The sequence below is a fragment of the Odocoileus virginianus genome, chromosome 17, assembly GCF_023699985.2.
Source record: "Odocoileus virginianus isolate 20LAN1187 ecotype Illinois chromosome 17, Ovbor_1.2, whole genome shotgun sequence".
In the NCBI taxonomy this organism is placed as follows: Eukaryota; Metazoa; Chordata; class Mammalia; order Artiodactyla; family Cervidae; genus Odocoileus; species Odocoileus virginianus.
In genome coordinates, this window is record NC_069690.1 from 38,732,997 (window position 1) to 38,758,655 (window position 25,659).

The 25,659-nt window shown below is 42.3% G+C and overlaps 1 protein-coding gene across 6 annotated transcripts in view; it reads left to right on the forward strand.

The window, feature by feature from the left end:
* Positions 1–232: 232 nt before the first annotated feature.
* WIPF2 (WAS/WASL interacting protein family member 2) overlaps positions 233–25,659 on the forward strand; it is a 39,683-nt gene continuing 14,256 nt past the window's right edge. Inside the window, exons 1-6 of one of the 6 annotated variants that reach the window (XM_020890098.2) lie at positions 233–399; positions 9,293–9,416; positions 10,923–11,062; positions 11,338–11,392; positions 21,474–21,602; positions 25,229–25,361. In XM_020890098.2, the coding sequence (XP_020745757.2) occupies positions 21,543–21,602; positions 25,229–25,361 (193 nt within the window). In that variant the 5' untranslated portion in view covers positions 233–399; positions 9,293–9,416; positions 10,923–11,062; positions 11,338–11,392; positions 21,474–21,542. Of the gene's footprint in view, positions 400–606; positions 735–5,990; positions 6,285–9,292; positions 9,417–10,922; positions 11,393–21,473; positions 21,603–25,228; positions 25,362–25,659 lie in introns of those variants that run through there. The other 5 variants (XM_070479424.1, XM_070479423.1, XM_020890099.2 and 2 more) reach the window with 5 other exon arrangements.

The following is a 25,659-nucleotide window of genomic DNA, read 5'->3' on the forward strand; positions in this document are numbered from 1 at the left end:
TCTGGGTGTGGAATTCAGGTATCACTATTTAGTCAACTCTTCCCAGGTGATTCTAATTGCAACCAAAGTTGCAAACCCTGCTTTTCAGCAGCTAAGCAACATTCTTGCGACCTTCCCAAGATGGCGGCCACAGACCGCTTCCGCCTTTACGTAAGCCGGCAAGGGGCGGGCTTTCCAGATGCGCATGCGTGTAGTGTCTCTTCGCCCTCTGCTCCCTCCTCCTTTCTCCCCCTCCTCCATTTTGTTCGCGGACGCTGGGGACGGTGGGAGCAGATCCATTTCCGGGTTGGCAAAAGGGGCGGCGGCGGCGAGAAGGGGAGCTTGCCGCGGGGCAAGCAGGACGGGACGGAGCCAGAGCCGAGGTGGCGGAGGAGTCACTCCCGGAGCCGCTGCGGCCAGGTCGGGAAGAGTGGGTCCAGGGAGGGTGGGTCAGTCGCTGAAATGACCTGCGGATCTGAATGGGCGGGCGAGCCGGGGGAGGGGGGACTGGGGCGGGGCTGTAGGGGAGAGAGGGGACTTTGGAGGAGGGGCCTGTGGGAGAGAGGGGTCCTGGGGGCGGGACCTAAGGGGAGGGGGATTGGAGGCTGAGTCTAAAGAACCTGGAGAAGAGGGGGCGTGGGGAATCTAAGTAGGGAGGAGTGGTCGGGAATCGGTGTGGGGCGAGCGCTAACTGTGAGATGCGAAGGAAGGTTGTTGAGAGACAGGAAATAAGGGATCCTGAAGGGCTGGGTGAGGTGAGTAAGACGGCGACGGGTGAGGAACGAGGTAACCGTGCGCAAAAAAGGAGATGGGGAGGGAGGACCTGTTGGGAACAGGTAATTAACAGGATGCTTCGGATGAGGAGGCCGCTGTGATATTTGGGGATTGATGAGTGAAAACCAATGGTTATGGGGTAACTGAGGAAATTGCTTATATTAGAGGGAATCTGAGAACGTTAGTTGGGAAGGAATCAATCGAGTTTAAGGTTGAATTGATACATGTTGAGGTTAGCAAGGGAGCGCGATCTGCAGTTGAGGGTTCAGGTTGAAATGATGTGAAGTCTTAATTCTGGCATCCCCCACCTCCCTAGGATCCTTCATTTTCACGCTGTTACCTTTGCCCTGTGTTTGTTTCTGAATGACTTACTGCATGTTTTAGGTGACTTTTTTTCCTTCTACAAATCAGAAGAGAACCTCAGGGAATAAGGACAGTTCTAGCTCTCCTGTGGATTTACTAAGTAACTGAGGCAGATCGTTTTTTGTCTTTTTTTTTTTTTACCCCTATTGGAGATGTTGGTTTGATCCCTCTTTGCCTCTAAAAGATTGTGTTAAGCAAATGGGATCTTTAAAGTGGTTGCAAAGAAGTAATGCCTGAAAATAAGACTGAGATACTGATATTTAGAAGATAAATATCGTTCCCAGTTCCTTCCCAGTTTCTTCTTCTCAATCTTGTCCATTTTTTTGTGCCTTGTGCCTGGGAAGAGTTGGTTTGGATTTGATACATGTCCAATTTTTAAACTTTTCTTAATGTCAACTTTTAGTAGCCAGAAATTTCATATTGTTGTGTTACACTGTTGTATTGGCTGTGGTCAAGACGAAGATGGGGAAGTTAGAATTGGAAATGAAAGAGGTTGGTTGATGGAGAGAACTGATGGAGAATGTGGGAGAATGCAGTATTTTATTTTCTAGCTACCAGAGTATTTTACTCTTGACAAACACTTGCTTCTGAACCCTTTGAGAATTCACTAAAAAATAGTTTTAGGTAATTGAGCCTTTTGCTTTGGTTCAGTCGCTTCGGTCCTTTTTGCCAGCTGTTGGGGATCAGTGTGCTCATGGACAATTTTGGCTTCTTTATTCTTAATCCTTTAACATCTTGACTGTTCTAGGCTTTCCTTTGGGTGTAATACTCTATAAACACTTGGTGCATAGACGAACTTGTTTAGCTTAGATGTTTCCTGAAAGTCTTGGCATTTCTGAAGTCTGACGTGGATTTGCTTAAGAGGGGGCAGTTTCTAACTCTGCTTCACACTTGGTATCAGAGTAGTGTTTATCTTAGTTGGTACTGATTAGTTAGGTGATGTCAGCACAGAGATGAAATGCAGGGGAAAGTGGAAGGTGTTGAGAACTGTGTGGTTTTCAGGTTTTACTGATAGCTTTTAAGAAGGGAAGAGATGAGTTCTATTCCTTTTGGTGTATGTTCTTTCTTGACTTCTTAGGCTCTTTGATAGAATCTTTTTATTAAAAAATTATATATTATTTTATTTTTTGGCTGCACATGGACTTTCTGTAGCTGCTGCGAGCAGGGGCTGCTTTCTAGTTGTGGAGCGAGGGCTTCTCATTCTGGAGGCTACTCTTTTGGTGGGCTCTAGGTCATGTGGGCTCCAGTAGTTTCAGCTCTCCGGCTTAGTTTGGCGCAGGGTCTTAGTTGCCCCGTGGCATGTGAAATCTTCCCGGACCAGGGGTTGAACCCGTGTTTCCTGCATTGCACGGTGGATTGGAGAGTAACCTGGTGAACTTGAATCTGTGTTCCTTTTGCTCTGAATTAATTCTGAAAATCACGGGCTGCTGGTTCAGGTTGTTTCAGCAACCCGACCCCAGGAAGAACTGTAGGTATGAAGTACATATGGATGGTCCCTGACTAACCATGGTTTGACTTAGAGTTTTCAACTTCACAGTGGTGTGTAAGCGATACGCATTCAGTAGAAGCTATACTTTGAATGTTTAATTTTGATCTTTTCCTGAGCTATCGATATTTGGCTCTCTTATGATGCTGGGCAGAGGCAGGCAGCTGCAGCTTGCAGTCAGCCGATATACACTTACAACCATCCTGTGCCCATACAACTGTTCTATTTTTCATTTTTAGTACAGTATTCAGTAAATGACATGAGCTATTCAGTCAGTTCAGTTCAGTTGGTCAGTAGTGTCCAGCTCTTTGCGACCCCATGGACTGCAGCATGCCAGGCTTCCCTGTCCATCACCAGCTCCTGGAGCTTGCTCACACTCATGTCCATCCAGTCAGTGATGCCATCTAACCATCTCTGTTGTCCCCTTCTCCTCCTGCCCTCAATCTTTCTCAGCATCAGGGTCTTTTCTAATGAGTCCATTCTTCCCATCAGGCAGCCAGAGTATTGGAGCTTCATCATCAGTCCTTCCAATGAATATTCAGAATTGATTTCCTTTAGGATTGACTGGTTTGATCTCTTTGCAGTCCAAGGGACTCTCAAGAGTCTTCTCCAACACCACAATTCAAAAGCATCAGTTCTTCGGTGCTCAGCTTTCTTTATAGTCCTCAACTCTCACATCCATACGTGACTACTGGAAAAACCAGGGCTCTTGGCAGTACTTTATTTTAAAATAAGCTTTGTGTTAGATGATTTTGCCCAACTGTAGGCTAATGTAAGTGTTCTAAACATGTTTAAAGTAGGCTAGGCTAAGCTATGATGTCCTGTAGGTTAGGTGTATTAAATGTATTTTCGACTTAATGGTATTTTCAGTTTGTGATGGGCTTATCAGGATGTAACCTATCTGTACACTTATTTGAGGGTAAAAACTTGCTTAATATTTTGCTGTCATTTCAACCTACAGTGTGCCTTTTTGGTTTGTTTTTAAGAAGGTTTGGAAGTAAGCTGTGGAGGCTCTGGGCAGACTTCGTGTAGCCTGCTTCTTCCACATAATGGTTTTCCGTTTTTCCTATTCTGCCATGTGTTTCTGTTGCTCTGTTGGAGCCAGTCCCAAGTGGAAAACAGCAAATTGCACATTTTCCCCCTCCTTTTTAGTCTCTGGCCGACGTCTTGTCTGTGTCACAGTTTGATACCACCAAATTGAAAGAATTCTTGACTGCTTCAGCTGGGGAGGGTGACAGAAGCTGAGCTGGGTTTCCTGGGTCAGAGAATGGACTCTGTCAAAGCAGAGAATAGTTGCAGAAACACAAACCGGGACCTTGAAGCTGTGGCTAACATTTTGGCAACATGTTTCCCGGTGCCAAATAACTTCTTTTCTTCCTGAGTGTGATTGTTGATCTCCTTCTCAAAGTAGGCTCTTGTTGCTACTGTTCTGCACACAGCTCCCGCGCAGAAGTTGGCAGAGTTCCGGTTGACTGTCTCTTGGGGGATGTGGCCTGGATTAGAGTAGATGGGGTGTTCCATGTCAAAGTGAGGTTCATTGGCAGATCCTGAGAGCCTCTCTGCAAGGAAATGGAGGCGGTACTCTTTACTGAATGTTCTTACACTCCTTTATGTTCCTTCTAAATTCAAATCTGTTTCTTATTCATCTGGTGATTAAATGCAGAATCATTGCCTTTGCCTAGCTTTCAAAGTCCAAGGCATTGAGGGGAAGAGAATGTTTCCGACTTTTTTTCACCTCACTCTCATTCCCAAGCCTTTGAGCCTAGGGAGCAACAGACTAAACTCAGGAGCACTTTTTGGTATTATTATCAAAGGGTATTTAAAAATACTGGATAGAGCTTTATGGAGAAAAGCAATGTTAGTAGGGAAAGAAGGCGTTTGCTAATATCTGTGTCAGTCTTAGCTGTCTTAAGATTTTGGCTGATGCCTGTGGAGGCAAATAGGTCCTCAGATAGGGAAGCCAGGAATTGGCTTCTCACTTGCCATTTAAGCTTGGCAAAGTTGTAGCAATTTAGTATGACCATCCTAAATACTTAATTCTACTTAGTAAACGCTTTTTTCAGTGTGTTCTTAGTAGGTGCCCTTTTGTTTTCCAGGAGATGATTATTTGAAGATAACTGTGTCTCCATTAGGTCTTGGGATGGATTATGAAGATCATTTCTCGCAGTATATGACAGTGGCCCTGTAACATTGGAGAGAACCTCAAAACAGATCTTGGCGGCCCTGGATTCACCTTTCTTCTTCATTAGCCCAGAGGATTCTGTTCCTGATATGCAGGTTCAGATCCAGAGGTTTTGACCCCGGTCCAGGGCTTTGATTGTGGTAACAAAAATGATTATTGGAGTTGTATTTAATCTAGTCTCAGGTCTTTCTTTCCTGAAGAGTGTCTTGAAGTGTGGCAAATCTGTATAAACAAGGAACACATGTAGATTTCCTTCCTATTAAAAAAAATTGGGGGGGTGTGTCTGTGCTGGGTGTTTGTTGCTGTGCGCGGGTGTTCTTGACTTGCCGCAAGCGGGGTCCGCTCTTTGTTGCGGTGCACAGGCTTTTCATCGCAGTGGCTTCTCTTGCGGAGCACAGGCTCCAGAGCGTGGGCCCAGTAGTTGCGGTCCTCGGGCTCTAGAGCACAGGCTGTCTGGTTGTGGCGCAGGGGCTTGTTCTGCAGCATGTGGAATCTTCCCAGACCAGGGAGTTAATCCTTGTCCCCTGCGCTGGTAGGCAGATTCCTGTCCACTGTACCACCAGGGATGTCCTCCTCCCCATTTAATAATTGGTTTTCAAAAATTTTTTAGCTTCTTAAACTTGATGGATTTATATTAAGCTCCATTTAGACTGAGGCCCGTGAGTGAAAGCAATTTGTTTTTAGTTGGTGTTTATAATAATATTTCTATACAAATTCATCAGCCTGCTCTCTGTGCTCATAGAAAACCTGAATCCAGTAGTCTCTTTCTTTTCCCCTCCCAATAAACCCTCTGACTATGAAACAGTCTCCATATGTCCATATTGGAACATTTGGTTTTTTTTAAAAAGGAATTTTCTGAAGGGGTACAGTGTATTATGGGGCATGCTGTCTGAGATGTGTGGAGAGTGAGTTTTCCTTCTTTCCACTTCTACCTTCCCAGTGCCCAGATATAGGCGGGGTGTTTGTCATTAAAGATCCAGGTATGAGATTAATTTGTTTTTTCTTTTTGAGATTAATTTAAACTCTTGCGTCACTATCTTACAAGGACAGGACTTTTAAGAAAATAGCAATAAAAATATTATTTTCTTAAATAGATAATATATTCACGTGGCCCAGAGTTTGAAAGGGTAAAAAAAATGGGATGCATTGAGCAGCCTACCCTCTGCCCTTGTCTACTCTTCGTTCTGGTTTGTCTTCCCAGAGTCAGCCAATGTTATCAATTTCTTGAGATGCTTTTTTTCTTTTTTCAATCTTATTTATTTATTTTTGGCTGCGCTGGGTCTTTGTTGCTGCGTGTGGTCTTTTTCTTAGTTGCCGTGCTTGGGATTCATGTTACAGTGGTTTCTTTTATTGGGGAGAATGGCCTCTAGGATGCTCAGGCTTCAGTAGTTGTGGCGCATGAACTTAGTTGTCCAGAGGCATGTGGGATCTTCCCAGACCAGGGATGGAACCCATATCCCTTGCATTTGCAGGCAGATTCTTAACCCACTGGACTACCAGGTAAGTCCTCTTGACATCCTTTCCAGAGATAATGTGTACAAAGTAAATATATATGTGTCTTGCATTTTTTAAAATGAGTGTCACACACTAATTCTATCTACAGTTTTTAAAAAACTTATTTTGGCAATCAGTCATTCTATATGAGCAGTAAAGAGAGTAGCACCCGCCCTATACCGGTAGATATGTAATGTTTCCAGTCTTTTGCTGTTACAAACTATGCTCCAGAGAAAAATTATATATGTTTGGCCTTTTGCATGTGTGACTACATCTGTAGGGTAAATTACAATTGCTGAGGCTGCTTTTTTGGGGGCCCTGTTGTTCATTTCCTTGACAATTTTTGAGTTCCTACTGTGTGCCAGGCACTATGGTAGGTACTGGTGATGCAACAGTGAAAACAAAACTGATTCAGCCTTTGCACTCATGCGGTTATGGTCTAGTGGGGAAAACACCCATTAAACGGGTAATTAATTACTGTTTGCCAACAGTACAGTGGAGATTGCAAATGGGTAATCTGACCCTAGTTCATTGAGAAGGCGGGCGGTCAGGGAAGGTCCCTGAGGAATTGACTTCTAAGGCTGAAACTTGAAGGATGAGGGGAGGAAATGGCAAAGCTGAAGGTCTTGAGAGGGAAAGAACATGGCCGTGTGGAAGCTGAATGGAGTCCCGGTGTGTCTGGACCTTAGGGACTGAGAAGCAGAGAGATGGGGCAAGACTTCAGAGAGTGTGAGTTCTTAAAAAATACAGGTAAATGGCATAGTTCATTTTGAGCTCAGCCTTTCCAATAGAGACTTTTTTCTGTCAGTTCTTTCCCATGGGAGTAGTTTACCGTTGTTGATGCTGAAACCATCAATATCATAAAGATATTGGTACAGTAGAACATGTTTTCCAAAAAATTTCCTGGATAAAGCCTGTTCTTTTTAGTCTTGATTTCTTTTAAATCCTGCTCATTAAACTCTTGTGGCTGGATTAGAACTTGAAATGTGGGGCTCTTGAGAACTGGTTTGGAGATTTTTGGGGAGCTGTTCTCAGATCATGGGGGATGATGGGCTTGTTAGTTTGCCAGACCTGCTTATTTAAGAAACAAAAAAACCTCTTCACCTCTGGAGATTATTGACTGTTTTTTTGGTAAGCCTCATGTGCTGGAGAGAGAACACAGATGTTCTTGTGAACTACTGAAAATAATTTGTCATCTAGGCCGTATGTCTTAACATGGTGCATACATCTTACTGGACATGCAAAATGGATCAGTAGCTCAGGGCCATTATAACTCTGAATATATGAAACCATTTTTATCTGCAGTATATTTTATATTGACTTTTGTTCAGGAATCACAGTACTCTTCCTCAAAGCCCAGATGGTCCTGTTTTGATTTAGTACTTACTTGTGTAATTGGATCAGCTTGCCCTGTTTTCATAGCTCAAAGTAGACTCCTGATTTCGCAGACCATCACTAGTGATCTCAGAATGAAAATGTGCAGATTTTTCTAGCATTTCAGCAAGGAGCATCTGTGTATCTGATGGCTTAAGGGTATTAGAGCGAGAGAAGAAACTCTTCTGCAGTGAAAGTCACAGCTTTGTTAATAGACCTTCTGTGGTGAGTTGGGACTTAATATATTATCTTTGAAATGAGGCATGACACTTCTCTCCATGTGAAGTCTGGATCAACGTTTTATGGAGCAGCTGCTTAAATTTTCTTTCAGGCCTTTTCTTAATGGAGACTGTCATCACTGATTTTCTTCCTCTGACTGTTCTCTGTATATGTTTTCTACTTCAATATTTCTGCTGTGCAAATGATGGAACGCACATAGAAGCCAAGTGCTAGTCCTGTGAGATGGCCAGCCTTGAGTGAGAAGAGCTGGTTTTTGTCATCAGTGACTAGATTTCAGCCTACCTGATAAGTCTTTTAATTTCATTAACAGTTTCTTAGAACTTGTAAAGATATTTTGACAGCAGATGTTGGTTATTTTTGTTTTTCAGTTAGTTGCATTAAATTGAGAACAAGACCTGAAAACGGGACTAAGTAATTGGTTTTAAGATTTATCCCTCTATTTTTGTGCTTACTTTTGCGATTAAATTTTGCTTACGAGTTCTCATAGTGGCCTGAAAGTTCCTCACGTATTTGACTTGTGATGGTGTGAGCGCTGGGTGGTGAACCTTGTTTGGTTACACCCAGGCTGTGGCAGAGATTCAGGTCACATTAGGCAGCCTGCTTCATTGCAGTTGAGCCTGAGACATGAGTTATTTTGGTTTGTTTGGGATTTTCTACTTTCTTTAACTGCATTGGTAGCAGATCCAATGTTGACCTTTCTTGGGAAATTTTGGTAGTCTGAAGCTTGGTTTTGTTGTACAGTGTTAGATTTTTTGGTTTTAGTAGTTAAATTTAAAATTAAAATAGTCAGAATATGTAAAGAGTCAAATAGTACTGTAAGTCTTACAGTACTTAAAGAGCTGCTCCATTTCTCCTCACTTCTCCTTTGAATGCTTTTAGTATTTTTAATAATTTACTAATACTTTTAGTATTTTTTCCGATGTATATTCATGTTTCTACATAGTATTCTTACACTGTTACGTCTTAATTTTTCCACTCTTAGATATTATCTATTGAGTTTTTGCTGTGGACACTTGAGTTTTGCATTCTTATGCTGCTATTCATGCACAACCCTTCCTGCTCTCTGCCTTATATATATATATATATCTCACGATATTGATTAAATCAATATTCTATATGTTTTGGTATCATATATCAGGATTCAAGTAGAAAAACCAACCATTCTTGGTATTTCACAGATTATCAAATCATTGAAAGGTCAGGGGAGCATAGGTCAGGGAAAGCCACTTGCAGGGCTTGAAAGAAACTGCAGTCATTAATAATCCTGACTGCCTTAAACACCAAAGCAGCCAATTTACAGAATATTGAAAACTGCTGCAAACCACATGTCTGTCATCTGTCTGAGCACCTGCTCATTGTTCCTGGAGGATCAATAATGGCATCTACCTTCTATCTTCTAGATCTTGAGTGAATGCTATGTGTTGGTGGAATTTAAACCACAACCCAGTGACAGGAGATTCTAGAAAAAGTAGTTCCCAGACCTCCAGCCTCCCTTCTCTCCTGTGAGTCCAGAAGGGAGTAGAGGTGAGTGTTACCAAAAGAAGAGAAAAAAGTAGCATCCAATATAATGACTGTGTGCTATGATTATATTTCCTTCTTTGTATATATTTTTTCCTTAAGTATTATATTTGTGTTTTTTTCCTGTCTTATTTCCTTTTTCTTGCTTGATTTATGAAGTATCAGTCGTTAATTCATCCCTAACCTCGGGTGGAAGTATCTCTTCTCAGCACATTTAAACACGTTAGTGGAGTCAAAGAGACTTTATGAAAAAGATCTATAGATGGGTGCATTTTTTGAGGGCTTGCCTGTCTGAATCATCTCTTTTCTACCTTCATGCTGGTTGATAGTTTGACTAGATATAAAATACTTTGTTGGGGGTCATATTTCTTTGGAAATTTTAAACCTTGCTTTGTGATTTTCTAACTTTCAATAATAATATTATGAAGTTTGATGCTGTTCAATTCTAGATTCTTTGTATAGGATCTGTTTTTTCCTCTGAAAGATTTTAGGGTCTTGTCTTTACCTGCCTCCTGCATTGGAGGGTGGATTCTTAACCACTGGACCACCAGGCTAGTCCTATTTAGGGTCTTGTCCTTATCCTTGGTATTCTGAAATGCAGTGATGTGCCTTGGGGTGGATATTAGAATTTATCATGCTTGGGAGTTCCCTGGTGGTCCGGTGGTTAGGACTCCATGTTTCTGCTAGTGGGGGCCCAGCTTTGATGCCTACTTGGGGAACTAAGATCCCACAAGCTGTACAGTGTGGCCAGGGGAAAAAAAATTCATCATGCTTGAGATTCAGTGGGCCATTTCAGTGTGCAGCTTATTTCCATTTACTTCCCTGGTGGCTCAGATGGTCAAGAATCTGCCTGCAGTGTGGGAAGTCTGGGTTCGATCCCTGGAGTCGGAAAGATCCTCTGGAGAAGGGAATGGCAACCCACTCCAGCATTCTTGCCTGGAGGATTCCATGGACAGAGGAGCCTGGCAGGCTATAGTCTATAGGTTTGCAAAGAGTCAGACCTGACTGAGCGACTTAACACTTTTACCCTTTCCATCTGTCAAGTTTTCTGGTATTATCATCTCTTATAATGTATTCTCTCTCTGATAATTATTTCTCTCCTCCCTACTTCTCAGAACCCCTGTTATCCAGATGGTGAAATTCCTCTACTAGCCCTCAATTTTTTTTCCCTTGTGAATTTTTTCCCCTTCGTTCAATTTTCAGACAGCCTTAGTTTTTTCTTCCAGCTCTTGTATTTTAAATATTTACCATCAATTTTTTTTTAGTTTCCAAGAAATTTTCTCCAAATTTTTAAAAATTTAATTGGAGGATACTTGCTTTACAATATTGTGTTGCTCTCTGCCAAACATCAGCATGAGTCAGCCATAGGTTTACATGTCTCAGAATTTTATGTATAAATATTTTTGCATGTTGTCAGGAATTCTGTTTTGCTTATTTACTTTGCTTCCTGTCTTTCACGTGAGAGGCTTTCTTGAAACGTCTAATAATTCTTGGCTATCTGTTCATTTTTAGGGATGAGGCACTAAAAAGCTGAGTGCGGATCCCTGGCTCATCAAGTGGTGGGCACCATTTTAGGGTGAATCGGCACTGGTCACTTTCCTCAGAGGGAACTGCTACGGTTTTCTGCCTGGAGAGTGTCAGCCCAGCAGCAGGTGTTTTTGGAGCCGAGTGGGAGAAGAGAGCTGGGGATGGGGAGAGGTCTCGTTATTGAGTACAGTTAGACTCGCTTGATCCGCGTTTGTTCTCAGTATGGTTCAGCTGCCCTTAGCTATCACTGGTCCCTTGGTTCAGAGGCCCTCTGGTTCAGCTTCTCTCATCTTTTACCAGGCAGTGTTGAGGCGGGGACAGAGGGGATAGAAGAATCTTACTTCTTACACAAACTTTTTGTCCTTGTTTTTTCTTTTTCTTTTTTTTATTTGGAGGACAGTTGCTCTACAATATTTTGTTGGCCTCTGCCACACATCAGCATGAATTAGCCACAGGTACGTTACACAGACTTTCAACCAATTCTCTTTTAGCCACTCCTACACCCCTTTCTGCAGAGGTACTGGATGCCTCCAATTTCTGAGCCTTTTCTGAGATTCTGTGGTAGAAATCTGCTTGCTTCTTTCCACTGTAGGCATTTGGTTTTTTCCTTTCTGTGAAGTTATTTATCACTAGTGCATCTGCTGTCCAGCTTCCAAAATTTTGTTGATACCTCTCTTTATGTTGTTGTCTCGTTTCCCATTTTCTTTCTTTTTTTCCTTAATTTATGCCTTAAACTTTTTTTTCCTGACTTTAGTAGGTCTGGATTAGGGCCCAGAAATCTTTTGTGTGTGTGTGTGTGTGTGTGTGTGTGTGTGTGTGTTTATTAAACATGCCCTAGGATGTGTTTTTTTCTTCAGGCAAGTTTGGAAGCTCTGTTTTAGAAGGACCTTCTAAACCATTTATTGCTATCCTGAGTTGCTTTTGTATTCTGACTGTGTTTTAGTCTGTCTAGCTTTGGTCTGGATTTCTAAATTAGAATGTGTCCATCATCTGATTAACTCCTCTCTTCTGTAGTTAAATGCTGGCAAATGGTAATAACTTTGGCCTTGTGTGACTCCATTTTTTTTAGCCAACATTTCTAAACCCACTGGTTCCTGGGATGTGTGGGTGGGGAGGAAATATTAGTTATGAACATTGAGCTACTCTGCATCATTTCACTGTCCAAATCCAGGAATCTGTTTTTTGTTAGGTGTTTTTTTTTTTGAAATGGAAAATTGACTCAGGCTTTAAAAACAGATTTACTAGTTATCTGTCTTAGATTTATGCAGCATCATTTTTGGAGATGTTAAAGTACTGTGATTTGAAATTTGTTTTTATTTTTTATTTTATTTTTTTTTTTATGGTTGCAACTAATACATTTTATTTATTTTTTCTTTTTTTTCCATTTATTTTTATTAGTTGGAGGCTAATTACTTTACATCATTGCAGTGGTTTTTGTCATACACTGAAATGAATTAGCCGTGGATTTACATGTATTCCCCATCCCGGTCCCCCCCTCCCACCTCCCTGAAGTTTGTTTTTAATTTTGACAGTATGAGAGGGCACATTCTCTTCTTTTTGTGTTATAGATCCTTAGGCCTTACAAGGAAAAACTGTTGTTATCTTTTACCATCAGTATGTAAAGCATCTGGAAATGATGGGTTTGCAGCTGCTTCTTGGTTGCGGTTATTCACTTGGAGATCAGGGGCCAAATGAGTACCTATCTTAATGAGGTTGTAGATAGAGGCCTAGTACCGTAGTTCCCAGATATGGGAAGTCTGTGGCTCTTAGTAGCTAAATGCAGCCTGAGGAAGCCATGTCAACTCTGACATAGATTTACATTCTGAGATGAACAGCTCTATTGAAACAGCTCTAATAGATTTTTACAAATTTCGTAGAAACAGTTTTGGTGAACAAAGTCACAAAAACAGTGTGAAATCTAAAGTGTTACTGTCTTGGAAATTCCCTGGTGGCCTAGTGGTTAGGATTCTGGGCTTTCACTGCCATGGCCTAGGTTCAGCCCCTGGTCAGAGAACTGAGATCTCACAAGTCACATGGCCAAAAAAAATATATATATATAATAAAAATAAAGCTTTGTCTCATTGATTATTGATCATTGGCTGTGGGTTTGTTTATTTATTTTTAAAGTATTTACTTATTTATTTGGCTGTTTCAGGTGTTAGTTGCAGCGCTTGGGCTTTCTCTGGGTGTGGCACATGGGCTTGAGAGTGCGGACTCAGTGGTTGCTGTGTGCGGGCTTAGTTGCTCTGAGGCATGTGGGATCTTAGTTCTTTAACCAGGGATCAAATCTGAATCCCCTGTATTGGAGGGCAGATTCTTAACCACTGGACCACCAGGGAAGTCCCACTGGCTGTGTTTTAAAACACTGCAGCACTCTGAACTATAACTGATTTACTGCAATTGACTGTTTTCTATATATTTTCCCCCACCCTCCCAGTGGGTTTCCCAGGTGGCTCTGTGGTAAACAATCTGCCCGACAGTGCGGGAGATGCAAGAGATGAGGGTTTGATCCCTTGATCGGGGAGATCCCCTGCAGAAGGGAGTGGCTACCCATTCCGGTATTCTTGCCTGGAGAATTCCATGGACAGAGGAGCCTGGTGGGCTACAATCCATAGGGTTTCAAAAGAATCTGACATGACTTAGCGACCAAAACTACAACAACCCTCCCAATGCTTCATTGCTTTCAGAATAGTAGGATTTTCTCTTAGCTTTGAGGGGTGTGGTGGGGGCTGGGGATGTTTGGTAAGGTCGTTTCTTACCATCTTTGTTTATGATGATTTCCAGGCATTGTAGTTATAGTTGCTCTTATATTAGTTGTCTCTAGCCATCTTTTTAATGAAGCCATTCTTCACAACTGGTTATTTAATTGAACACAAGAGTAGACTTCTCATTGATTTGTGGTCCTTTTAGATGAGAGGACTTGGTTGCTGGGTTTCCCTGTATCTGGGAATCATACATAACCTGTGGAACCTGATATTTACCACATCAAGTAGTCTATGCATATGTAGGCTTCTGAGTTTATGTTTTTCAGGCTTTTGAAAAATAACTTGGAACAAGAGGAAAGAGTCTTATTAGCGGAAAAAGCTATATTTTGGGATGTATAATTATATTCTTATTAGAAAAATTCTATTTGAAAGATTTTCATCATAAGTTATGTATTTTTCTTCTGCCTTCCCGGTGGCTCAGTGGGTGAAGAATCTGTTTGAAATGCAGGAGACACAGGAGGCACGGGTTTGATCCCTGAGTTGGAAAGATCCCCTGGAGGAGGAAATGCAACCTATCCAGTATTCTTGCCTGAGAAATCCCATGGACAGAGGAGCCTGGCAGGCTATAGCCATGGAGTCGCAAAGAGTTGGACATGACTAGGCGACTAAACATACACACATGAGTGCGCACTTCTGCCTCCATCCTTTTTTCTTCCAGGATTGTGTGCTGCTTGTAACAGTGAAAAATCATTGAAGTAAAGAGGTTTTTTTAAAACTACTTGTTGGATCAATCAGGTTTGCTGCATAGTTAAATTTCCTTGATGGAAAATGCCTGCCATTGGAAAGATGATGTTTTTTTCCTTCATGAAGTAACTTTGGAATTTTAATTACTTCCATGGCCATACATGATAAAAATCTGTTTCACCAGAGGTTTGACTGAATTGAATTTCAAGGGAGAGGGAGCACCTTTTCTATTTAGAGAAGAGGGCTATAGATTACTTTCAGATTATATAAAGCTTTTGGAGGAGGGAAGGGTGGTAAAAGATGTAGAACAAGAAAGTTACTCTAGTCTGTTTCCTTGTGTTTTAGAGAAACCAAAATTGCTTTAGTGGAAACTCGACGGTCTTCTGTCGTAGAACACACGGAGGCGTTTCCATAGTTCTCTGTTGATGTCAGTTCTTGCGAAATTAGAGGAACCTGTTTGACTCCTGCTGTTAGTCTCCAGCAGTGGCATGCGGATCCTCTCAGGGAGCTCCTGGCTCTTCTCCATGTGGGGTTCTGTGGCTTGGGAACTGGATGCCTTTGTGCCACTGTGGTGAAGAGCTCATGCTTCCCCAGACTGCTGCTTTTCAGGTGCAAGGCTGAAGGGTAGGTGGGCGGGTAAGCAAATTCCCAGCAGGGAACTTTTAACCCTGGAAGGCTTCCGGTTAGTACCTAGGTCCCTAGCTGTGCTCAAGTCAGAGGTGAGGTACAGTCTGTGGGGTTAATGCATGAGATAACTGGTGGAACTTGTTTACTTTGGATGTGAAGCCATTGGTTTTTTAGACTTCTTTGGTATAATAGGCATGTTGGATGGAGGAGGATACTACTTTTTAAATTTTTGTTTGTTTGTTTTGGTTGAGCTAGGCCTTCATTGCTTTCTCTGGTTGCGGCAAGCGGGAGTTACTCTAGTTGTGGTGTGTGAGCCTTTCCCTGTGGTGGCTTCTCTTGTGGCGCATAGGCTCGAGGTGTGTGGGCTCAGTAGTGTGGCTCGTGGGCTTAGTTGCCCCGTGGCATGTGGGGTCTTCCCAGATCAGGGATTGAACTTGTGTCCCCCGCATTGGCAGGTGGAGTCCCATCCAGTGTACACCAGGGAAGTCCAGAGAAGGATACTACTATTGGATTTGGAGGATGGCTTCTTATTTATTTATTTTTAATTGGAGCATATGGAGCATGGCTTATAAAGGCCTCAGATTTTATCTCCTACCATTCTTCTCACCCTGTTCTAGTTACCTTGGCGTTTAGTTCTCTAACACATCAAATTCATTTCCGTCTCCTTGATGTTTGTTAATTCTTTTTGGAAGATACTTTCCCCAGATGTTCCTGGGGCTTGGCTGCTCATGGAGAGCCAGGCTCTGAGAGCCAAGCCCCCAGCCCCGCCCCTCCCCATCTAACAGAACCCTGTACCCTGCTGCTACACTCCCCTTTTGGTTCTCTTTTTTCCTTTCTTTTTATCGCTGATGTATTTGTTTCCTTGTTTCCTTCCTCTAGAATGTGAGGTACATGATTGTAAAAAATTGTCTTGTTAAGCACTGGAACAGAGTTTATCAATCTCAGCATTATTCACGTTTCTGGACTGGATAATTCTTTGTGGGAGGCTTAATTGCCCCATGGCACGTGGGATCTTCCTGGACCAGAGATTGAACCTGTGTCCTCTGCATTGGCAGGCAGATTCAGAGCCACCAGGGGAGCTTTAATAGGATATGAAAGAATCAAACACGTATTTAAGAAGGGTGAGGTAGGGACTTCCCTGGTGGTCCAGTGGTTAAGACTTTGTGCTTCCAATGAAGAGGGCACAGTTTCAGTCCCTCGTCAGGGAATGAAGATTCTACATGCTGTGCTGTGTGGCCAAAAATTAAATAAATAAATTATTTTCTTGTTAACATCTTAAATTCCTACCCATATGACTGAGTCTTGTAAGGTGGAACTAAGGCCCTTGAGGCTTTCCTGAGGGAGATAGCCTACTTAAAAAATGTCCAGGGTCATTTTTTTCCCCCCCTGTGGGATTTTGTCGGGTACTTTGGTACAAAAACTGTAATTTACTGTGTAATCAAAGTTGAGATCAAAGGAAAGTACTGTTACTTGAGGTCTCTCGGCATGAAAGTGGATGGCATTAAGATATAGATTTTTAAAAATTATTTTTTCTTTTTAAAATAACTTGTAATTGAAACCTCAGTTTTATAACAGTAGAATACCTTTTGAATAAAGGCCTCAAATTATAGTGGTAACTACAGTATCTCTTAGATCATTTTAAATATATGAAAAAAGCAACTAAATTGGATTCTTCATTTATTAAATGTAAAAGGCAGCAGTCATTGTCTTTGTCCTCAGGGGGTTTCCTGCTCCTAAAATGTATGAATATTTGAAAATTGAATAGAAAAGCAAATTTTGTCTTTTGAGGAATACAAGAAAGCACTTTTTAAAAAGTGCATTGCTTGAGTTTTATAGAGATTTATCTCTGAATTCTGAGATAAAGTTGACATTAAGAAGACTTAAGATAGTGCTCTCTGGTCTTTATTTCAAAGAAACTGACTCCTGAGGATGTATAAAGCTTATTTTATCATGGTTTTTAAGATGGAAGGGATTAAGAAAGAAATGAGAATTTTTCTGAAAATCAGGGACTCTGGAAAACAGATGGTGAGGTTTGTAGTTTGAATTTAATAGACAGAAAGGAAAGACTTAATTCTGTGATGAACTTTTTTCTTTTTTGTTTAACTTCACGAGTGTTAGATTCTTAAAAATGTGATAGACAGTGATTCCAGAAGGCCTAAATTTGTCCTTTGATTAAACAACGTTAGTCACTAAAGTTTGTCTTTTTGTAAAGCTTTATGAATTGTTTTTGCTTCATTTGTTCTTAACTGAAAGCACTTCTCAAAGCAGACCCTCTGCACTGGGTTAGTGCTTGCAGTATCCATCTTGAATTGGTTTGAATAACACTTCTTTGGGGAATCTTCAGGAAAAGGAAAGTTGTGTTAATTTAAATTTGTATAAATTGGTCTGCTCTGGGAAAATGCAGAGATCTAGTTGTATTCTATCACTAAGATGGGAATTTGGAGTGAGTTAAGTTTTTATTTAGGAAAAGTAATGGAAGATTGCTAAACCCAACCAGCTTGCAGTCGAGATTTGTTTCATAGTGATGAGTGAGGTAGAAAGGAATGTGGAGACCTGAGTTTGAGAGTTTCCTATTGAGCGATCATGGGGGTTGCCCTTAGCTCAGTCAGTCTGCCTCTTACCCTAGTGTGTACACAGACCCCTGCTCCTCGAACTTCAGAGTTCTCACCTATAAAATGGGAGTGATAATACTCTACTGTACAGGGCATCATTGTATATTCCGTGTCCCTGACAGGGGGGTGACATGCCTGCAGTCTTCGTGGAGGCAGCAGAGAGGCTGAGAGCCACTGCTGGTAGTCAGCGATAAAGACAGTCACTTGATAAAAGTGTGTGTGTGTGTGTGCGCACGCACTCCACGGCTTGCATGATCTCAGTTTCCTGACCAGAAATTGAATCCGGGTTACGGCAGTGAAAGCCCAGAAACCTAACGACTAGGCCATCAGGGAACTCCCAAAAGTGATTTTTTTTTGAGGGACCTATTTTGAAATTGGAGTTTGAATTGAGCCTATTTTAAAAAGGCATCTTTAACTGTGTAATGTATTATTAGTCTCTTGCAGTGGGTGACTTTAAAAAAAGGTTTGCCTTGTTAGAGAATTACTGCTTTGCCTAATAAATGACACTCACTGTCAGATTTAAGGTTCCCTCAGGTCATTTCTTACTTTGTAGCACGTAGGTTGGATCAGCTTGTGGGTCTGGGAAGAATTAGGGACTTGTCTGAATCTCTTTTCCAGGTCATTCTAGAAGACAGTTTCAACTGAGGCAATGGCCAAAGTAGGTAAAACGGGAAGCCCAGAAAAGGCAGAAACTGAGGTGACTGGAATTAGTTGACAATGTTTGTTTCTGAATGGACTATAATTTTCCCTATTGTTAGGCTGCTGGCTATAAGCCGGCTATGGGGACCTGAGTGGAATGGTCATAGTGAACCCAGAGAATTCAATAGAAGAAAGTTTATTTCTTCTTCTCCATATGTTTCTTTAATTTTAACAACCCCCACACTCTGTGATAGATGTTCTGCTTATGAGCATTTACTATTTTGACCAAGTTTTAAAGCCTAGTATGTTAGATTCCTGGGAAAGGAAAACTAGACTTAGTTTTGAAACCAGAAACGAGAAGGTAGTTCCCTTAGAGGAGAGTCAGCTGCTTGTTCTTTGAAGTGAATTCCGACACTATTCCCAGTGGGCTCCACCGAGCCAGAGTAGTGTCCAGGTTTTTGTGGTTGGAGCAAAAAGTTCTGTTGGGCAGACAACCTTTAGTGGCATTACACTGGGAGGAGTTGGGATTTTGAAGACATTCACAGTCATGTTTTTAATCAAATTTTACTTAGGTTCTTGGTTTTATAGAACCTCTGGAATATTTGCCTTTTTATCATTCTTAGGGCACTGGGAAAAGTGTTTAAGTGTTCTTTATTCACAGAAAGATTTTGTTCACTCCTGTAAAGAGTTTAGAATGAAACCTCTGCAGTTATTTGGCTTTGACTTTTAGGGGTTCAAGAAGTGGGATTTCCTTGGGGTGACTTTTTGGAGGTATTGTTCTTGAGTTTTGTTTTTATCTTTGCCCCCTACTTCAGTGTCTTAGGGTAAGAGTTCCCTGACTTTAGTCTCATTTGTGAAATGAGGAACACTTACAAACTCTTAACAGGGAGACAGCCGTATAGTTTCTGAGTTTTAAGTGTTCAGCCACTGATAATGGGTTAAATTTGCACCTAGTATTTATACTCATATCAAATTCCAGTGATATGACTATATCAGGGGTCAGTAAACTTTGGCCCATGAGTCAGATCTGGTCCATGATCTGTTTTGTATGGCACAATGACTTAAGAACATTTTTTTACACTTTCAAAATATAAAGATCAGGAGAATGAGAAGATAAGCCACAGAATAAGAGAAAATATTTGCAAAAGGTACAGCTGATAAAAGACCATTAGCTAAAATATATAAAGAACTCTTAAAACTCAACAATAAGAAAACAACCCAATTAAAAAGTGGGCAAAAGACCTGAACAGGCACTTCACCAAAGAAGATATATAGATGGCGAGTCAGCATTTGAAAAGATTCCAACTTCACATGTCATTTGGGAATTGCAAATTAAAACAACAGGACTACACACCTATTAGAATGACCAAAATTAAAATTAAAAATTCTTGCAAGGATATGGAACTATAGGAACTCTTACCCATTGCTTGTGAGAATTGCAAATTGATACAGCCCCTGCGGAAGATATTTTGGCAGTTTATTACAAAACATACCCTTACCATATGATCCATCAGTCATATTCCTTGATATTTACTGAAATGAGTCAAAAACTTACGTCCTCACAAAAGCCTGCACAAGGATGTTTATATCAGCATTATTCATAATTGCTAAGACTTGGAAGCAGCCCAGATGTTCTTTAGGATGTGAATGGATAAAACAAACTGTGGTACATCCAGATAGTGGAATGTTATCCAGTGCTAAAAAGAAATGAGTTATTAAGCCGTGACAAGACATGGAGGAAACTGAAATGCGTATTATCAAGTGAAAGAAGCCAATCTGAGAAAGGTACATACTGTATGATTCCAACAAGGTGACATTTCTAGAAAAGGCAAAACTACAGAGACATTAAAAAGCTCAGGTGTTGCCAGGGGTTCAAAGGATGGAGGCAGGGAGGGATGAATAGGCCGAGCATAAAACAATTTTTAGCACAGTGACATGATTCTGTATGGTATTACATTGGTGCGTATGTGTGTGCTGTGTAATTCAGTCATGTCCAACTCTTTGCAACCCCGTGGGCTGTAGCCTGCTAGGCTCCCATGTCGGTGGAATTCCCCAAGCAAGAATACTGGAGTGGGTTGCCATGCCCTCCTCCAGAGGATCGTCCCGACTCAGGGATCGAACCTGTGTCTCTTACGTTTCCTGCGTTGGCAGGTGGGTTCTTTACTGCAAAGCACCACCTGGAGAGTCCACTACATTGGTGGACAGTTGTCATTATTTGTTGTTCAGTCACTAAGCTTTGCTCAGCTCGGCGACCCCATGAGCTGCAGAGTGCCAGGCTTCCCTGTCCTTCACAATATCCTGGAGCTTGCTCAAACTTGTGTCCATTGAATCGGTGATGCCACCCAGCCATCTCATACTCTGTCACCCTCGTCTCCTCCTGCCCCCAGTCTTTCCCAGCATCAGAGTCTTTTCCATCATCTATTTGTCCAAACCCATGAAATGTACAACCGCACGAGTGAACCCTAGGCTTCCCTGACAGTCTGGTGGTTGAGTCCTCCTCGCAGTGCAGCAGACATGGGCTCACTCCCTGGTCCAGGAAGACCGCACGTGCCTTTGGAGCCGCTGAGCCTGTGCTCCAGAGCCACAAGCCGCAGCTGCTGGAACCTGTGTGTCCGAGAACCTGTGCTCGGCAGTGAGAGAAACCCCGTCTGTGAGAAGCCTGAGCACTGCAGCTAGAGAAAGCCCACCCGAAACAGCGGAGACCCAGAGCAAAGCCAAAAATAACTCAGTAATTTAATTAAATTTAAAAAAGAGAGTGAACCCTAATGTAAACTGTGGACTTTGGGCAATTATGAGCTCAGTGTAGGTTCATCAGTTATAACAGATGTACCACAACAGGATGGAGATAGTGGGGTACTGTATGTTTGGCTGGGGGGACAGGGGTTTCAGGGGAACTCAGTACTTTGCTCAGTTTTGCTGTGAACCTAAAACCGCCGTTAAAAATGAAGTTTAGTAATGTAAAAGGCTGTCAAAGCAAAACAAAAGGATAATGTGCGACAGAGACCGTACACTGTTTACAGAGCCTAAAGTATTGTTTTTATCTGGCCTTTCATGGAAAAGCTTCACCGAGCCCAGGACTGTATCACGGTGCGTCTCGGAGACGAGTGCCTAGGTTCTCTGGTGTCGTGCCCGGTCCTCTGGTCCTTCTGGGGCTCAGTGTCTCTCAGGGCGAAGTTGTTCTCTTGAATGTATTTCTGCTTCACCTGCAGGTATATGAGTGACCTAAAGCTGCAGATTAAAACGGAGAGAGAGCAGTGCCAGCTGCGCGCAGGGCAAGGATGCCAATTCCTCCTCCGCCTCCACCCCCCGGTCCTCCTCCACCTCCCACTTTTCATCAGGTAGGTTGTCCCTCCACTCGGCTCTCTCAGAACCTAAACGCATACTTAGGGCTTCCTGGTGTCAGACATAATGTGGTGTGGGAAGATGGAGACTGCATAAGTAAAGTCTGTCTTCCTCAATTAGTTCTGATTCCCGAGAAGTCCTCTTAGGACCATAATGGCTTGTCTTGGCTTTCCTATCCTGGTTCAGTCTAAGTGGAGATTTGAGCAGGTGGCATCAGTGTTTCTTCCCTGTTAAACTATTTGTGATATAAAGGTCGGGGTGTCCTTTCTCTTTGCCCCAAAAGAAGAAAAATGACTTAGCTAGCTAGTTTGTTTCAGTACTAGGACTAGAGCTCAGGCCTGCCAACTTCTGTTTTTTTTTCTTGTAAGTTTTGGGTTTTAGACATTTTGTTTGAGAATATGTATGAATCCCCTTTTAAAACCTTGTTTATTTTTGGCTGTGCTGACTCTTCATTGCTGCATGGGCTTTTCTCTAGTTGCGGTGCTCAGGCTTCTCATTGAGGTGGCTTCTCCTGTGGAGCATGGGCTGTAGGCGTGAGGGCTCAGTATGTGGCACGTGAGCTCCGTGGTAGTGATTCTTGGGCTCTAGATCACTGGCACGATAGTTATGGCGCATGGGCTTCATTGCTTAGAGGCATGTGGGATCTTCCTGGATCAGGGATTGAACCCATGTTTCCTGCCTTAGCAGGCAGATTCTTTGCTACTGAGCCACCAGGGAAGCCCTGGATCCCCTTTTCGGATGAAATTTTATGTGGAAGACCAATAAGTAAAGTAGGTAAAAGCAGAACTGCTCTTGATAGAGTAGAGTTCAAAGATCCACAGTTCTCCTTGGATCCCTGTAGCCTTTAGATTACTGCCCTGCATTGTTCTGTCTTAGTCATTCCCTCACAGCCTTTTCACTGGGGGCTTACTATGTGTCAGAGACTTGGCTGACTGTAATTTAGAAAAGCCATGTAATTTTACTCTGTACTTTAATTTTCTCTATACTTTTTAGTTTTCATTTTTAAAAAACATTTTTTTATTGTTTTTGGCTGTACCACTCGACTTGTGGGATCCTAGTTCCTTGCCCAGGGATTGACCTGTGCCCTCAGCAGTGAAGGTGCAAGAGTCCTAACCAGGGACTGCCAGGGAGTTCCCATATAAGAGCTTATATATTGCTTGACTCTCCACACGAATTTATTTAAAAATTAAAAGGGGAAATATGCAGATAAGCGAAAAGAAGCAGATAAAAATCATCTGTAATCCTGTCAACCTGAAATGAAACAGTTTCTGCTTTTAAGGGTCCCCAGTATAATGAGTGAGACAGACAAGTCAACAGACAAAATCCATGCTATGCAGAGATAAATGGGGCCATGAGAAGGGCACCTCACCAGTGGTCGAAGGAGAGGAGGCTGCCATGAGAGAAGCTTCTAGGGGAAGATGATACTGAGCTGAATCTTGAAGGATGAGTAGAGTTTAGCCAGAAAATGGGGGAAGGTAGGCACTTGAAGTTGCTTAACTGGCATCCTCCTCGTGGTTCTTTTCAGTTGAACTTTTAGATTACTTTCAGCTTTATGCTATTATAAACTGTTTTTTCCTGTTATTATCTTTGTGCACCGCTCCAATTATTTTCTTCAAGTTAATTTCTGGAAGTAGAACTCTTGTGCTAGACTTTTTATTTTTTGGCTGCGCCTCATGGCATATGGGCTTCCTAGGTGGCTCAGTGGGTAAAGAATCCACCTGCAGTGCAGGGGACGCAGGAGGTTTGATCCCTGGGTCGGGAAGATCTCCTGGAGGAGGGTGTGGCAGCCCACTCTAGGGCTCTTGCCAGGAAAATCCCATCGACAGAGGAGCCTGGAGGACTGCAGTCCATGGGGTCACAAAGAGTTGGACGTGACTGAGCACGCACACGTGGCATACAGGATCTTAGTTCCATGGCCAGGGACCAGGCCTGTGCCCCCTGAAGTGGAAGCACGGAGTCCTAACCACTGGACCTCCAGGGAAGTCCTGTGCTGGGCTTTAAAAGGTGTTTTAATGCACAGATTACTTTCTAGAAAAATCATACCAATTTATCTAGCCACGTGTAGTAGAGAGAAAGCGTGCCTGTGTTCCTGAGCCTTGTGGTCGCCGCAGGGTAGGTGTTTGTTCCGTGTACTTTGGGACATCTTCAGTGTGCCCAGCACCGGACAGGCAGTGCCTTCACAAAGCTAACAGACTCTTTCTGTAATTTTAACCTTAACCAATATCGTAGGTAGATAATAATACTGCTTTACACTACTTTTTTATTATTATAGTTGAAGGGTTTTTTTTTTTTCCTTTTCATATTTACTGGCTCTTTTGACTTTCTTTACTCAGTATTGTTCATGTGTGTGTGCTAAGTCGCTTCAGTCATGTCTGACTCTCTGCGATCCTATCTATGGACTGTAGCCTGCCAGGCTCCTCTGTCCATGGGATTCTCCAGGCAAGCATACTGGAGTGGGTTGCCATTTCCTTCTCCAGGGGATCTTCCCGACCCAGAGATCAAACTCAGGTCTCCTGCATCTCCTGCTTTGCGGGCAGATTCTTTATCTGCTGAGCCACCCGGGAAACCTCAGTACTGTTCATAATCTGTCTTGCTTATTATCCTATTGATTTCTGAGTCATCTTGTTTGTTAATGTTGTATAGATTTAGAACACTACCTTTGTTTCTATCATATGTTAGATTTGTCACTGATAATTTTTCCTTCCAGTGTGTTATCTGCATATTATATTTCTAAGTGAATAATCTGTAATAAAGAAATCTGTTGATCTTTTCTTGTATTTTGGTTGTCTTGGTAAGAAGTCCTTCCCTTTACCTATTTTTTTCCATATAGTACTTCTGTGGGTTTATTTTTTTTACACTTGAAATTTTTAATTCAGCCAGAGTAAAGCCCTAAGGTAGGTATTTAACTTTATTATTATTTTTTTCTGAAAATTAACCACTTGTTGGACTTCCCTGGCATTCAAGTGGTTAGGACTCTGAGCTTTCACTCCGGGGGGCTCCGGTTTGAGCCCTAGCCAGGGAACTAAGATCCTACATGCCCCATGGTGCATCCCCCCCAGAAAATTAACCGCTTGTTTTTAACACCTTGATTTAATAATCTGTCCTCTCTGCACTGAACTATACTTTTATTATTTCTTATGTAGATCTGGGCCTGCTTGTGGAGTGTCTGTTTTGTTCCATTAATCTAGGTGTCTGTCCTTGTGTTCTTATTATAGTTGGTCATAGGAATATTTCAAGATTTGAATGAGAAAATGAAAGTAATGTGCTTATTATTATTAGCACAATGCTTCTGGTATAGTAGGGACTCCATGAATGTTTGCATTGATGATGATGATACAGTACAGATAAAGTATCTGACACAAGCCTAGCACATAGGTACTCTGATAGTATTGGTGCAGGCCTCCTATCAGAAGCCTCTAAATAGGAGGGAGAGCTATACCGTTCACCGAAGGGACAGCATGAGAAAAGGGTGTGAGAAGGATAGTAATGGACTATTGTTTGGCACATGTACCTTGTCAGGCTAGACAGGCATCGCGTGGAATCCAGTTTGTCGAAGACATTTATCCTGAACTTGTGATGAAGAGGATATTGAAGGTGAACTTTTGTTTCCCTCTTCCTTCAGGCAAACACCGAGCCGCCCAAGCTGAGTAGAGATGAGCAGCGGGGTCGAGGCGCCCTCTTACAGGACATCTGCAAGGGCACTAAGCTGAAGAAGGTGACCAACATTAATGATCGGAGCGCTCCCATCCTTGAGAGTGAGTCTAAGCTTCATCGCCTTGTGAACCGCTGGGATCCCAGGGTTGACTTGGAGACTCGGCCTGGCTCTCATTTTTTATTGTTGGGTCTTGGGTGGGAGTTGTGTTAGGGTGTTCTGTGACTGTCTTCTCATCTGTACCTTTGAATGCCTTAGAAATTTCTTTTTGATCTTTGAGAAAGATTTTCGGGGTCTTAAGCCTCCCGTCTGGGCACATCCTTGGCTTTTCTCTGAGGAAACCACCACAGTCCTGAAAACTGATACGCTGAAGCCAGTAATGCTTTTATAATTGCAGCAAG